Source organism: Sycon ciliatum, chromosome 9 (assembly GCF_964019385.1).
Source record: "Sycon ciliatum chromosome 9, ocSycCili1.1, whole genome shotgun sequence".
Lineage (NCBI taxonomy): Eukaryota > Metazoa > Porifera > Calcarea > Leucosolenida > Sycettidae > Sycon > Sycon ciliatum.
Window position 1 is genome coordinate 15,977,874 of NC_088651.1, and position 12,779 is coordinate 15,990,652.

At 44.0% G+C, this 12,779-nt stretch overlaps 1 protein-coding gene across 1 annotated transcript in view; it reads right to left on the reverse strand.

The window, feature by feature from the left end:
* Positions 1 to 12,779, reverse strand: part of LOC135824865 (P-selectin-like) — a 42,047-nt gene that overhangs the window by 3,545 nt on the left and 25,723 nt on the right. The window contains exons 7-8 of the mRNA XM_065337591.1: positions 12,577 to 12,744; positions 2,316 to 2,483 (exon numbers count right to left, since the gene is read on the reverse strand). Coding sequence (XP_065193663.1) covers positions 2,316 to 2,483; positions 12,577 to 12,744 — 336 coding nt within the window. The remainder of the gene's footprint in view (positions 1 to 2,315; positions 2,484 to 12,576; positions 12,745 to 12,779) is intronic.

Below are 12,779 nucleotides of genomic sequence, written 5' to 3' on the forward strand. Positions count from 1 at the left end.
CGCGGCAGGCCACTGAAGAACCCTCGGCCACAGCCATCGTTAGCACAATTTCCGTCATCGGCAATAGTGCCTCCATTACCCGTATCGAGAGCCTTGGAGTCGGATAATGGGCATATTGTCACCACAACACAATGCACCATAACAACAACACAAGATAACACACCACAACAACATTCAGCTCAAGACCAAAGTGGACGCTGTGATGAGGTAATGCCCTCATCGCCGTCTTTGCCGTTGCCTCCCCCAGAACCGCCACCTACATCTATCATCGGCGGTGCTGGGGCTGAGTCTGTGGTGTTGGTGGCACGTGCATATATGGATGAGGCAAGCACTGATTGTGAACAACGAGAAAGAAGGCTGAAGGGAACGGAATTCAACAAAGAAAGTAACACAATCAACATTCAAAGACCTAGACGATCAACGGCTAATTATTCAATGAATTATTACAGTACTGGAGATCAAGCACCGGCGAGGACACTGGGAACACAAGATTTAACAACAACAACAACAACAATGGTAACAAGTTGCCATCAAGATCAAAGGAGGAGTCAACGAACAGAGGTTAAACAACGTCAAACGCGCCTGGGACCGATCAGTGTTGATGAGGAGAATGACATGGAGGACGACACTGAGGACGAGTTGGGAGATGAAACGACGAGGTTGCGGTTGTTAGAGACGAGGAATCAGATGGTGATTGTGATCGTAAGAAGTCTGCCGTTTTTCTTCACTTGTTGTCTCACCCTAAGTGTCTGCAGGTGTATGATGATTTTAGTTTTTCTGTTCTTTGTCGTGCACGGTATGCTAGTCAGTTGAAAGTACTTGAGGCTGTTTGTATTCGTTTGCATAAGCCTGATCTTTGTAAGCAGAAGAAACATGTAGTTGCGTTAAAATTGTTTTCGTAGGTGCACAGCATGATTGTTTGTCTCACTACACAGTTTTAGCGTTATCATTATTAGTTTTTCACCCACTGTTGCACTTAGCTCTCACTTCACTGCTATTGTCTCACCTTCCCTCTTTCTATTTTGGCACTGTATTTTGTTCTCGTAACACATCATTGAATGTATATTTAATCATTGTTCAGCATGGTTACTCTTCAGTCACGACTTTCCACTGATGAATGTGACAAGAAAATTAATTCTGGTAAACTTTCATGACTTCGTTGTAGTGTGGCGATGACTGCAGAATTTGTTCTTTTTATTGCTATTATTTAATAATAATAATAATAATTCTCGTCTACGTTCCAAAGGGAACTCACGACAATGGAGTGACAAAAAGCACCGCGGCAGAGAGAGAAAAGAGAAGATATGATATTTGACGAAAACAATCACGGTGTAGATTTCACATGAGTTCCAATACACCACATCAGCAAAGCTCTTTCTTAGAAAAATATAAAATAAGATAAATGAAATGAAATCATTCGTCATCACAGTTAGTCATGTGCGTCCACACCAAAATCACAGCCGGTCATGTGTGTTCACACCACCGCAGAACAAATGTTACTCCACTTCTGCCGGTCAACTGCACAACTTCTTAGGGTTTCGAGGTGCCGGCTCGTCTTCAATGCGACGGCGGTGAACTTGACGTCTTGCTGGAGGGTGGTGACTAAACAGGACCTTGGAGCTCCCCTCCTGTGCCTCACAGCGTCCTCCATTGATGCGTATGCAATCATTGCTTGATTGCCTGGTGTCGATGATGGCTGGCGTAGGATGTGTCCAAGCAGACGCCATCTCGCTCGCTTTGCCATAGCGGATATTGGCTCAGTGTGAGCAAGCTCATACAGGTCATCATTCGACACGACACGACACCGGTTTACGACACCGGTTTACTAGAGATTTAAAATAGTCATGTACATTGTATTACCTATACAAATTTAGGAAAGTTTCCATTGACTGACTGTTCCATGGACTGATTGTACTTCTAGAGAGTCAAGACTTTAGACATTGGAAGTATACTAAAACCGAAGACATATCTACAACCATACGAGATCGCATACCCGTGTCAGATCTCACGCACTGCAAGTGTTCCTACATGTACATGTGTTGCAATAGTACAAGGTGATCCTATCATGATAACCGTGTCAGTAACGTTTATCTCCCCCCCCCCACGTGTTATAGTTGTAGTCAGGAGCAGTACGCCTCTTCTTCTTGTTACAAGCTGTCGAATTCGAAAACCTGTTACACTATCAAGCAAGGCTTCCATACTACGACTGTAACTTTTATTCCAATGTCGACGTGTGAAGGTGATCTGTGCATTTTAGGATTATGCTCAGATCACTTGCTTTGTTCCACATTTTAGGCAGTATTTCAATATCTTACCCACGCATAACGGCAGTGAACTCCACTTTCCACCTGGCATACATTGAAGAGTGCTCGCCCCAACCATATTATCATATCCACTACGGCACACCACCGTGGCAGTCTCTCCAATTGCTAACCCGGCAATGTCACTGACCGTTGACTGATTTAAAGCTTTACAGTGAGTCGCTGTTGTTTGATGTCAGCATTGTAAGGACAAACAAAAGAGTAATAAACGCCGGACAGGTCAATCATACACGTCATGTATTTTTCAACTATTGAAATTTCTGTATAATTACGAGCCTGGATCAGCAAAAACCATCACATGTGCAAAATTTTCAAAAAATATTTTGGGCTCCAAATTGATCCACAACCACTGATACCCAGTCTCAAGAAATTTTAGATCAATCACAGCACCATATAAATGACCAAAAAATGCGGTACACCACATCGCTGTACAAATGCTGGAAGTGGCATTTATGTGTAGGATGCAAGTATGAGCTTTGGTATGTGTCTGATCCTGTTAGGCACTGCCATTTCTCAGCCAGCTAACAAGGTGGAATTTTATAGTCCTTGGGGGTGTACTCAGACACTGGCTTGTCCTAGTAAATCATCGGCTTCACGGACTATTGGGCAGCTAACGGCATATGGCCAAGTTCCAGCTGCTGATATTGCATCTAAACCAGGCTCTGTACTGATGCTCTCCAAGCCATACACTTCCATGAAAACATATCTGCACACACGGAGTGCAATCACAGTAGGTGTGACTACTTAGCACACCTTAGGCCTTGACAGATTATGCCAATATTTTCGTGAAATTGTGCTTTTCGCATTGCTGAAAAAATTGCAGAATTATGCTATTTTTAGGCTAAAAGTTATCATAATTATTATGCCGCATTATGCTCACATATGCTGCTAATGTATATGATGGTTCTGTGCAAAATAACAGGTGAATTTGTTTGTAGAGGGCGTTGTACTGTAGTAGCAAAAGTTCAACGGGGTCAACGCACCGTCCGACCCAGCTACGACCGTCACCCTGGTCACTGATTGTAGTGGACTGGACATGTTATCAAGGGAGTCGTAAACCTACGCCTTCCTGGTGCATCTACTTGTACTTGTACTGGTAGAACATGTTCAACTGTATGGAATTTGAGGCGAACAGGCGGATTATTCCAATTTTTGCGATTCGTATGCAATTCGCCTCGAATTACGCGATTATTTGATTTTGAAAAGAAACATAGTCTGCAATGCTGAGTCTCCTACGTAACAGTGTAGTCCCCATTAGTCCATCATGGCTTCATTACATTCTTTTTCTTTTCGACTTCTTGCTCCTTTTCAGACATGGTTGTCTATACCAAAATCCTGCAATCGCCACGCAAAGTGGTTACTGGCTGCCCCAGTCAAGTATTGCTTGGGATAAAGATAAAAAGTAATCCAAATGTACATGTTGGCACTGAGCCTAGAAATGGTGTGAGATTGACCAAATACTGATCATTGATAGTATACTTTCTACAAAGAGATAATATAAGAAAGGGTTTGCTACCCACACTGGAGCTCGCGTAATTCCGCCGACTTGACTTGACACTTGACTGACGCTGTGATTGACTGAGGTACTGGACGTTTGTTCCAACTGTCCAGGCGAGACACTGACTCACGCAGCCATCTGGTGTTTACGAGATATTTGTCGCACTGGAAACGGAACGTCTCGGTACGTTTGTGCCTGGATCGCATCATATACATATAAGTGGTGCTCTTCAGCCTCAAATCCTCCTCAGCCGCCCACTCAAGTTCAACTGATGGCCTGTTGAATTACCCAAAACACAGTGTATTGATCAGGGAGTGGTGCTTTCTTGCAGGTTTGCCGAGTCGAAGGTTCGATAGACTCCTGTGCTGAGAATTGCAGTCGGGAGTCAGTCACGTGTCACAGCATTACGGCGGAATAGCACGTGCTCCAGTGTGGGCAGCAAACCCTTTCTTACAAATCAGTCGCAACTACTATTTTAATAGTAGTAAGAAAATATGTAAAGATAAAAGAATACAAAAGGCATTCTCGGCATCCATACGTTCAACTGATGGCCTGCTGCGTTTCATGCACATAGCAAAGCTAAGGCAATCCTCAGACCTCAGTTGTCTGAGGATTGCCTTAGCTTTACTGCATGCATAAAACGCAGCGTTACAACAATGACCTAGCCGGCTGTCTCTGTTCTCTTTCGCCTTTGTGGTAATGCTCCATCCTTGTGGTGTTGAGCACTCTAGCAATCTGGGAACTCCGGCTATTGTAAAGATAAAAGAATATAAGTAACTAGTTATGACTGACAGTCCACGAAGGTAGCGAGATATTAGACAGGTTCCGGGTACGATTTTCCGTGCCAATAATCCGTAGGGATATTTTCGAGGCGTGCTGCATACGATGTTTCGGCACGGAGAATCCGTGTGGACCGGCTTTCATACGATCCATGGCGTCGTAAAATACCGGGAGGCGACACGCCACACATTTCACGATCCAAGAATTGCTGCACTCGACCCGCGACATTTGATGCGTGATTGAAACGTCGTCGTCATCTTCTTTTTCCCAATTGTTTTTGCTATATGCTTCGAGGCCTATTCTGGATCTCCAGAGCGAGAGCTGGTTGTTTCTGATACGTACCACGCATTACCTTAGGTTCAGCCGTGGCTTTTATTTTGTTTTGGACGTTCACTGCTTTGGAGACGACGGAATGTCAAGGTAAGTTTTCACGAAATGTACCCAAGTTTGAATTGAGTCAGTGCGAATAACACCCTGTTTTCGGAATAGAACTTGACTAAACACACCATGCTCATGGCCCCTTCATGTTGTCCAAGTTCCATTCTCGGTTTGTGTGAAGTTTCTAGATAAAGATCGATGATGTACTCACCTTTCCATGGATGGGGAAAAAAAGTAGCATATCAAACAGAATCCATGCAGCATCTGATGCCACTATCCTGATCCTTCTGCATTCAAAGTGTTTCACATTATGGTCCATGAACTGCACACAGTATTTTTCATTTCTTTTTTTCTGTTCATAACTGTGCTGAACACATAGCCTTCAGGAAACGTAAGGCCGAGTCGCCTGACCGACTGAGCAAAGTTCTCTGCGACGAAAGTCACACTATCGGCGAATGCACTCAAGGCGAATACAGTACCTGTCAATACCCTGGATACTGCTTGATCCACTTATCACGGAAGCATACACACACGCACGCACACGCATACCATGTATACGCCCGTCGCAAGAGAAGCACGCAAATCTGCAAATGCACTGGATGTGCACCCACAGATTTTCTCTTATAGCAACGATAGCGAACAAGATCTGAATGAGACGGATCAAGACTTGCGTCAGATAACTGTATAATCCACACAACGGGCAAAGCCATGTGAATCGACTACCAATGCACAACACACATGCACCTTTGGACCTTTGGATGCCCATTGCTCCGTGCAATGATAGCATCAGGAGTTGCAGTATTTCCTGTGGCGAGTTAGATCATTGGGCCGACGGAAGTACCTGCCACAGCCGCAAATGAACACTCTAGGCTTTGGCACAGCCGCACACACACACACACATGCACACATGCACACACACACACACACACACGCTTACACGTGCAACATTCACATGTCACTGCTTCAGTTGTTTTTAGCTGTGTCATATTGTGTCTTATAAAGAGCTTCACTTTGGCAAAAACTGTTGAGATGCTGCAGAGAACTTGTTGCCATGGTTGCGAAATCCCAGCACCTTTGCATGCCTTCAGCTGGCACACTTCCTGGCGTACCAGATATCCAAAACCTGATGCCTTGTGTAACTGGGTCTTGATTACATGCAGGCATGACTCCATCGCCTCAGTAACACTCGCCTGTCTAATTGTCAGCAGTTCGCAAATTGCATGGATTATTCCACCTTCCATAGGCCTGTACACCAAGATGGCACTGCCACTCTTACATGGATCTGCAAATAGGCAAAGAAAGGGTTGAGGGTGGAGGTTTACATGATAATAATATTGTCAACAATTTACATACTAGGTACACCCGTAATTTTTAGGACTTGAATAAATATCCTGTCACAATTCCAACACTGTAACAGGTCATAGTGAACAGACAACGCACAGTGGGCAGACTCAGATGAAAAGAACGGTATCGACTACCTAATTTTTCGGCTGAGTTCGGGGCGCTTAGTATGGTACAGATTATACATTCGTGTTCACAAGAACAAGACGAGACCAAAAAATGCTTACGAGAGAATCTCACCATTAGTCCACAGCTGAACATCTTCACAACTCAGGTCACCAAGTGGATATGTGGCGTCATCTATATCTTCCACAGTGGACTCATCCCTTTGGCAGGCATCTCTGTCAAGCTCCATCTTCCTTTACTCCGAAGGCAAAGGCAAAAACTTAGAAAAACCAAATCAACTGCTGACACTCGGACGATTCCTTGGGAGCAGGATTATTTTTTGATTTTTCGGACCAAACAGCGAACACGTCCTTTGTGCATTACCTGCACCGTTTTGACGTCATGGGGATTCTATATTTTCCCTCAACACTCGTGCCCGAGCTGAGTCAATCACCTGACGCGGTTGTGCATCTCGTTTCGCCACCCGGCATTTTACGACTCCCTGATACGAACCATGTTTAGTATGGAGATTTTGCGTCATCGGTGCAAAAAGATTTTGTGCGTACAAATTTGGTACGAGACACATCGATTTTCCGCGAGAAGTTTTGATTTCGGTACAAACTTTCAAAATAAAAAGACATAGGGCAGGAATATGACGTGTTTGGAATCGTAACCTAGGCAATGACGGCAAACACATAAGTTCAGTACGCCCGAACATTTCACGGCTCGAAAACGACGTATTATTTTTCTCAATTCATGGATGACATGTTGTCAACCAATATTATGAATGAGGGCTACCAGCCATGGAAAGTATGAAAAATCCGTAGCGCCTCTACGGATTTTGGCACGAAAAATCGTACTCCGGAACCTCTGTAATATAATGTAGGACTCAGTGACCAGTAAAGGCCCCATGACCAATCACGGTCCCCGTGACCAGTCAAACAGTCACAAACTCCCCATAACCAGTCACAAATTAGGTTACCAGTCACAATGCCCCATGACCAGTCACAAATCACCATACATGTACATGTGTAAAGCACACAGCTCGTGACTGCTCGCGGAGTGCTTCGTACTGCAGGATTTGTTGTGGAAACTATAATTCCCTTTGAGCGGTCACAGAATACAGTTGTGACCACTATAATTCCAAGCAAACAGTTACATGCGGGATGTACAGTTGCGACCACTTTTTCTCTGTGAGTAGTCACAGGCAGAATATAGGTATTTCTGCATTACAAGAGAGATTGGAAGCTTTGTCACAACTCTGAGTTTCACGTATTACTACGATCGTCAGGCAACTGATGGCTCCAAAATGGGCAGCCTGAACATAAGGTGGGAAATTCTGAGGGGTATCATAGGCGACGTGTATCATAGCGCAAGTCAGGTGCAGGCGTGAAGTTGCCAAGTCTCCAGCGTGAATGATATAGAATAGAGCTGGGAACTTAAATGCCAAATCCACACATGCCCACACCATTACACCCTGTCGGGGAACCCGATACTAGTACAACCCACACCCACACACTCTGTCCCTTTTCTCACATACACGCACACGCGCGTACACGCACAGACACAGACACACACATCCACACACACACGTGCACACACACTCATTCTCTAAATCTCTCTCTCTCACACACACACACGTTCTCTCTCTCACACACGCAGTGACGCACACATTCTCTCTCTCACACAAACACACACGCACTCTCTTTCTCACGCATGCACACAAACACATACACTCACACATGCGTGCGCACACTTACTCACACACACACACACACACACACAAATTGGCAGCGGGACTACCAGCTAGATTCACGTGATCTTGCGGACAAAGTTACGGAGGTAGAACTTGTTTTCATGATGACACTTGAACACAAGTATTTCTGTATCATTATTTTATCTCTTTTCAAACAATCCACAAGCCAAGAAGAGATGCGTAGACGGAAGAACCGTACTCTTGGTGATACTGATCGCAATCATGATTAATTCCTCCAGGCCATTGAGCACCCAATTCTAAACCTTATCTAACCAAAGTTTTTGTCAAAGGCAGCATGCCAGTTCAAGAACATCTCGTCAGATATACATGGCGATACATGTCTGGTGCACTCTCACTAACAAGCAAGCATCGCAGAGTACATTCGCACCAGCAATCACAAGAAGTTGTAGTGAGTGAATATTTCTATAAAATTAATAAGTAAAAGGAAAATACGTAATGGACAAATGAGGGTGTGGAGGATCGCCCAAAAACACTGACACGGAGACAGTAAACGGTACGCAGTACTCGTATGCATGTACTTATAATACACGTCATAGCAGCACAACGAGAAAGAAAATGTTCCATAATGTTACATCACTAAATTTTACAGAGTTATTTTGGGAGTAGGAATGAAGTTGTGTTCGAAGCAGTAAACTGCATAAGCACTACGTTGAGCCAGAATATTGAAATACAGTTTCCTGCAGTCAAAACAAGACACTCACATTTCTCTGGTCTTGTTCGCCATTTTTATAGCTAACATGACTTGATTAAATTTCTTACGATGGGTCTTGAGAATGGATCAATGATGTCTTGAATATATGTGTAGGACTCAGTATAGAGTCCATGCACTATATGATGTCCAGCACCCTATATAGAGTCCATTGGTCCAAAATCCACTATACAGAGTCCAGGAGTCCACTCAGTTTTGATCAGCTTCATCCTGCCGCGCAATCCCCTATAAGGAGTACACTTTTTCTACAAGTCCCCTATTCACGGTCCAGGATCGGAGTCCAGTTTATCCAGTCACGCCGTCCTGTGTGTTGTGCCCGAAAGAGAACACATTTTCAGTTTTGCTTGCCTCGTGGCAGCGCATTCCTTTCTTCACTTCAGCCATGGCTGCCAATTCTGCTGTGCAGTTGCTGACAGTAATCTGTCTCGAGCTAACCAAGGAGGATAAGGAGACGTTCAAAATCAAATCTGGAAAGCGTCTTGTGGTTCTCTGAAGACGTTTCATCAGTGCGCGGGATGAAAGCAGAAATTGCAGAACGAGAAAAGTTCAGCACAGTTCAAATCTGACGAGGCAGGTACACTGACGCTCTCTTTCGTTCGACGCCACAAGGATCCCCTGTTTGGCTGGCCATTTCTGCCAGTAAGACGTTTGAACGGTTTCATCAGAGCGAGGGATGAAAGCAGAAAGCGGAGAAAGAGAAAAGTTCAGCACAGTTGCAATCTGACGAGTCAGATACACTGACACTCTCTTTCGTTCGACGCCACAAGGATACCCCTGTTTGACTAGACAAGAGCTGCCTGTACCACCGTGTCAAAAGGCTGTGCAACTACATGGCAGGACGATGACTGAGGTAAGGAAGCTTTTACTCGTTTCGATTGGTCTGCTGTTCTGTCGTTATGCTTGAAATTTTTTTCCATTTTCAAGGAGCGTATCGCGTTTGTTTGATGTTGCTTGAATGAATGCCCTAAAAGTAATCAACCACTTCGTAATAGTCCTCAAGGACTGCAAGGACTTTGCATCAATCGTATATTATGATCGTCTAGCTATCATCAATAATTATTTTATTTCATGAGAAATGTATTTTTATCCCTGTGATAATTATGTGAACTCCACGACACTCTTCCTGTAGTATGATATCAAATACAATGGGATCCACAAACGCAGTGCCAGTGTACTAGTAGTAGTAGGACTAGGAGGATTGCTTGTATGCCAATGATAAGAAAAAGCTTCTCAAGCTAATACTCGTAGCTAATACTCGTATTCCCTGAAGTAACCGTTTTGATGTCACGAACATGACATTGTGTCAGTGAAACTGCCTCGTGACAACAAATCATTGCATTTCCATTTTGGGGAAGACTGACAGCAACGCTGTACAGATTGTTCAAATCATCTCATTTCAATTTAGTTGCAGTGAAGTGAAACACTGTGTACACTACATGTATGTTGGTGTGTCTGTGCGTCTTGAGTGTGCACAAACGATCTTATTCCTCGTATTACTAATAGATTATTTTCCCCACCATCACCTGTTCACAGGTCTTTGAGTGGATTGATTTTCATTGAGCATCACATTCGTTGAGAACTTGGTAGTTGTGTGCTCCCATGCATCATTACGGTAATAAGCGTATCCTTGTGCTATCTATTTGTTGCAGGTGTGCTGATCTTCAGAAGCTTGCGGAACTGAGTGCTGCTGAACATTTGCATGGCCATGAGCAATGGTGAAGCTTGCTATTGCACTCTCAGCATGTACTAGTATTATGCTGACCACTGCACTATGTTACTCTCTTACACTACTACGTGTATGTAAACGTGCGTGTACCCGTCCCCGTACGCATTCGTTTCGTATAATTATTTGTTATCCCTCTTGACTTTACATGTAAGTGGGTGGACGTTTGCATGGCTGTTGGAGTTGCGTGTGTATTGTGTATCTACTCTTTTCTTGGTGTTTTCTTGGCGTTGTATAAGTTTGTGTGTGTGTGTGTGTGTGTGTGTGTGCGCGCGCGCGCGCACAATAATTTGAAAACAAATAATTAATCCTGGGCTCTCCATTATTCCCTTTCGATTCTTGTTTTTTTTCTAGGTATTTTCTTGGCGTTGTGTGGGTGTGTGCATGTGTGTGCGTGCACAATAATTTGGCAACACTACATGATTGAGATATTGTAATTTGCAGCGTCTGCGAAGAGACCACTTGATTTGAGGATGGTGTTTGTAGGGTTTTTCATGTAATGAAGTGGCTGCAGTGGCGCCTCAATACATATTTTTTTATCTTGAGAAGTGAATGATGTAAAGGATTAAAGGGAGAGGCCGTTTTCTGGTTAATATTCACTGCTTACAGCAGATCCTATGTCTATTTTCGAACTCGATAGGGGATGCCTAATTGGCTGGACTTTATACAGGGGGTGTTGTCCACATAGACTCTTTATAGTTGATTTCAAAGTTTGGACTCCGTACAGTTGATTTTGGACCAATGGACTCTATATAGGGGTGAAGCCAATTGGCTGGACTCTATACAGGGAGTGATGTCCATCGAAACTTTGAGCTCACAGTTGATTCCAAGTTTGGACTCTGTACAGTGGATTTTGGACCAATGGACTCTATATAGGGGTTGGACATCATATAGGGGCTGGACGCTCTACTGAGTCCAACATATGTCTTCCCTGAACGACTTCAACTGAGAGGCAGTTTCAGTTTCAACAAGCTAGCCATTGTTTTTCTGTGGCGTCTTCCACAAGAAAGACAGAGCTACACACACGAAGGTGCTTGATGTACTCAGTACCTTCTTGGAGATGAACATATTTTCTTTTCCATCTTCATTATATTTTCGTCTCTGCATCGTCGACGATGTCGACTTCTGACTCCGTAATCTTGTCACCCATCCTCTCCAAAAACACAAAGCGAGAGCTGCTTGTATGCTGGATCAGTTGAAATCAGTCTCCGTTCTAGCAAGATCGGCATGCAAAAAATTACTTGACTGAAAATATTCCGAAATAGCTTTTCTGAACGACGAAGTTTGTTCTTCAAAGATGATGAATAGCACAATCTACTAGCCAGAACGTCCTCTCAAAAGAGATTCTATCTGAAGCCTGCAAGATTTTCGACCACCCTTCGTTTTGGAGAGGAGCCCACACACACCAGACTCGAGCTACAAGTAAACTACGCGGAGATCGAGAGTTGATCGAAATATTTCTTGCTCACTTCTGAAACCTGTGTCTGTGAATGAAAAAAGTATGCTGATCGCGTGAATGTCTACAGTCGAGTCGTAATATTTTGACGTGGTCCCTGTGAGTGACCGTTCACAGAGAAAGTCGCGGCTGTTTTTGACTGGTCATCGGGATTCAAACTGGTGTGTGACTTTATGACTTGTCTTCGGGGATTTGTGAGTGTTTGATTGGTCACGGGGATCGTGATCGGTCATCGAGACGTGAATGCTTACTGAGTCCCACATATAGTCAGGTAGCGCGACAAAAAAGCACAAGGATATTGAGACATTCGACCTAGCTTGGTGGACTGCTAGTCATAACTAGTAACTTCTAGATCCTTTTCTCTTAACTTAAAGGTTACTATTCTCTCAACCTCAAAAGAAATTAGTACCACCTGGCATACTTTTCTCTTCACAGATTACTATTGGTTCAACATCCGAGTTTGTAAAGAGAGAATTGTCCTTCCTTACCCGTACAAGTTGGCATCGCACTCCAATTTCCTCCAGCCAAACATTGAACGTGATCTTGTCCACTGGTGTGACCATATCCAGCACGGCACAAGACTGTAACGTTAGTTCCGACAGGACTTCTTGGGATGTCGTGGATTGTTGCGCTGCTCTGTTTCCCACAGTGCCTGACTGCTCGAAGCATAGAGCGTACAAAGTCTGTATAC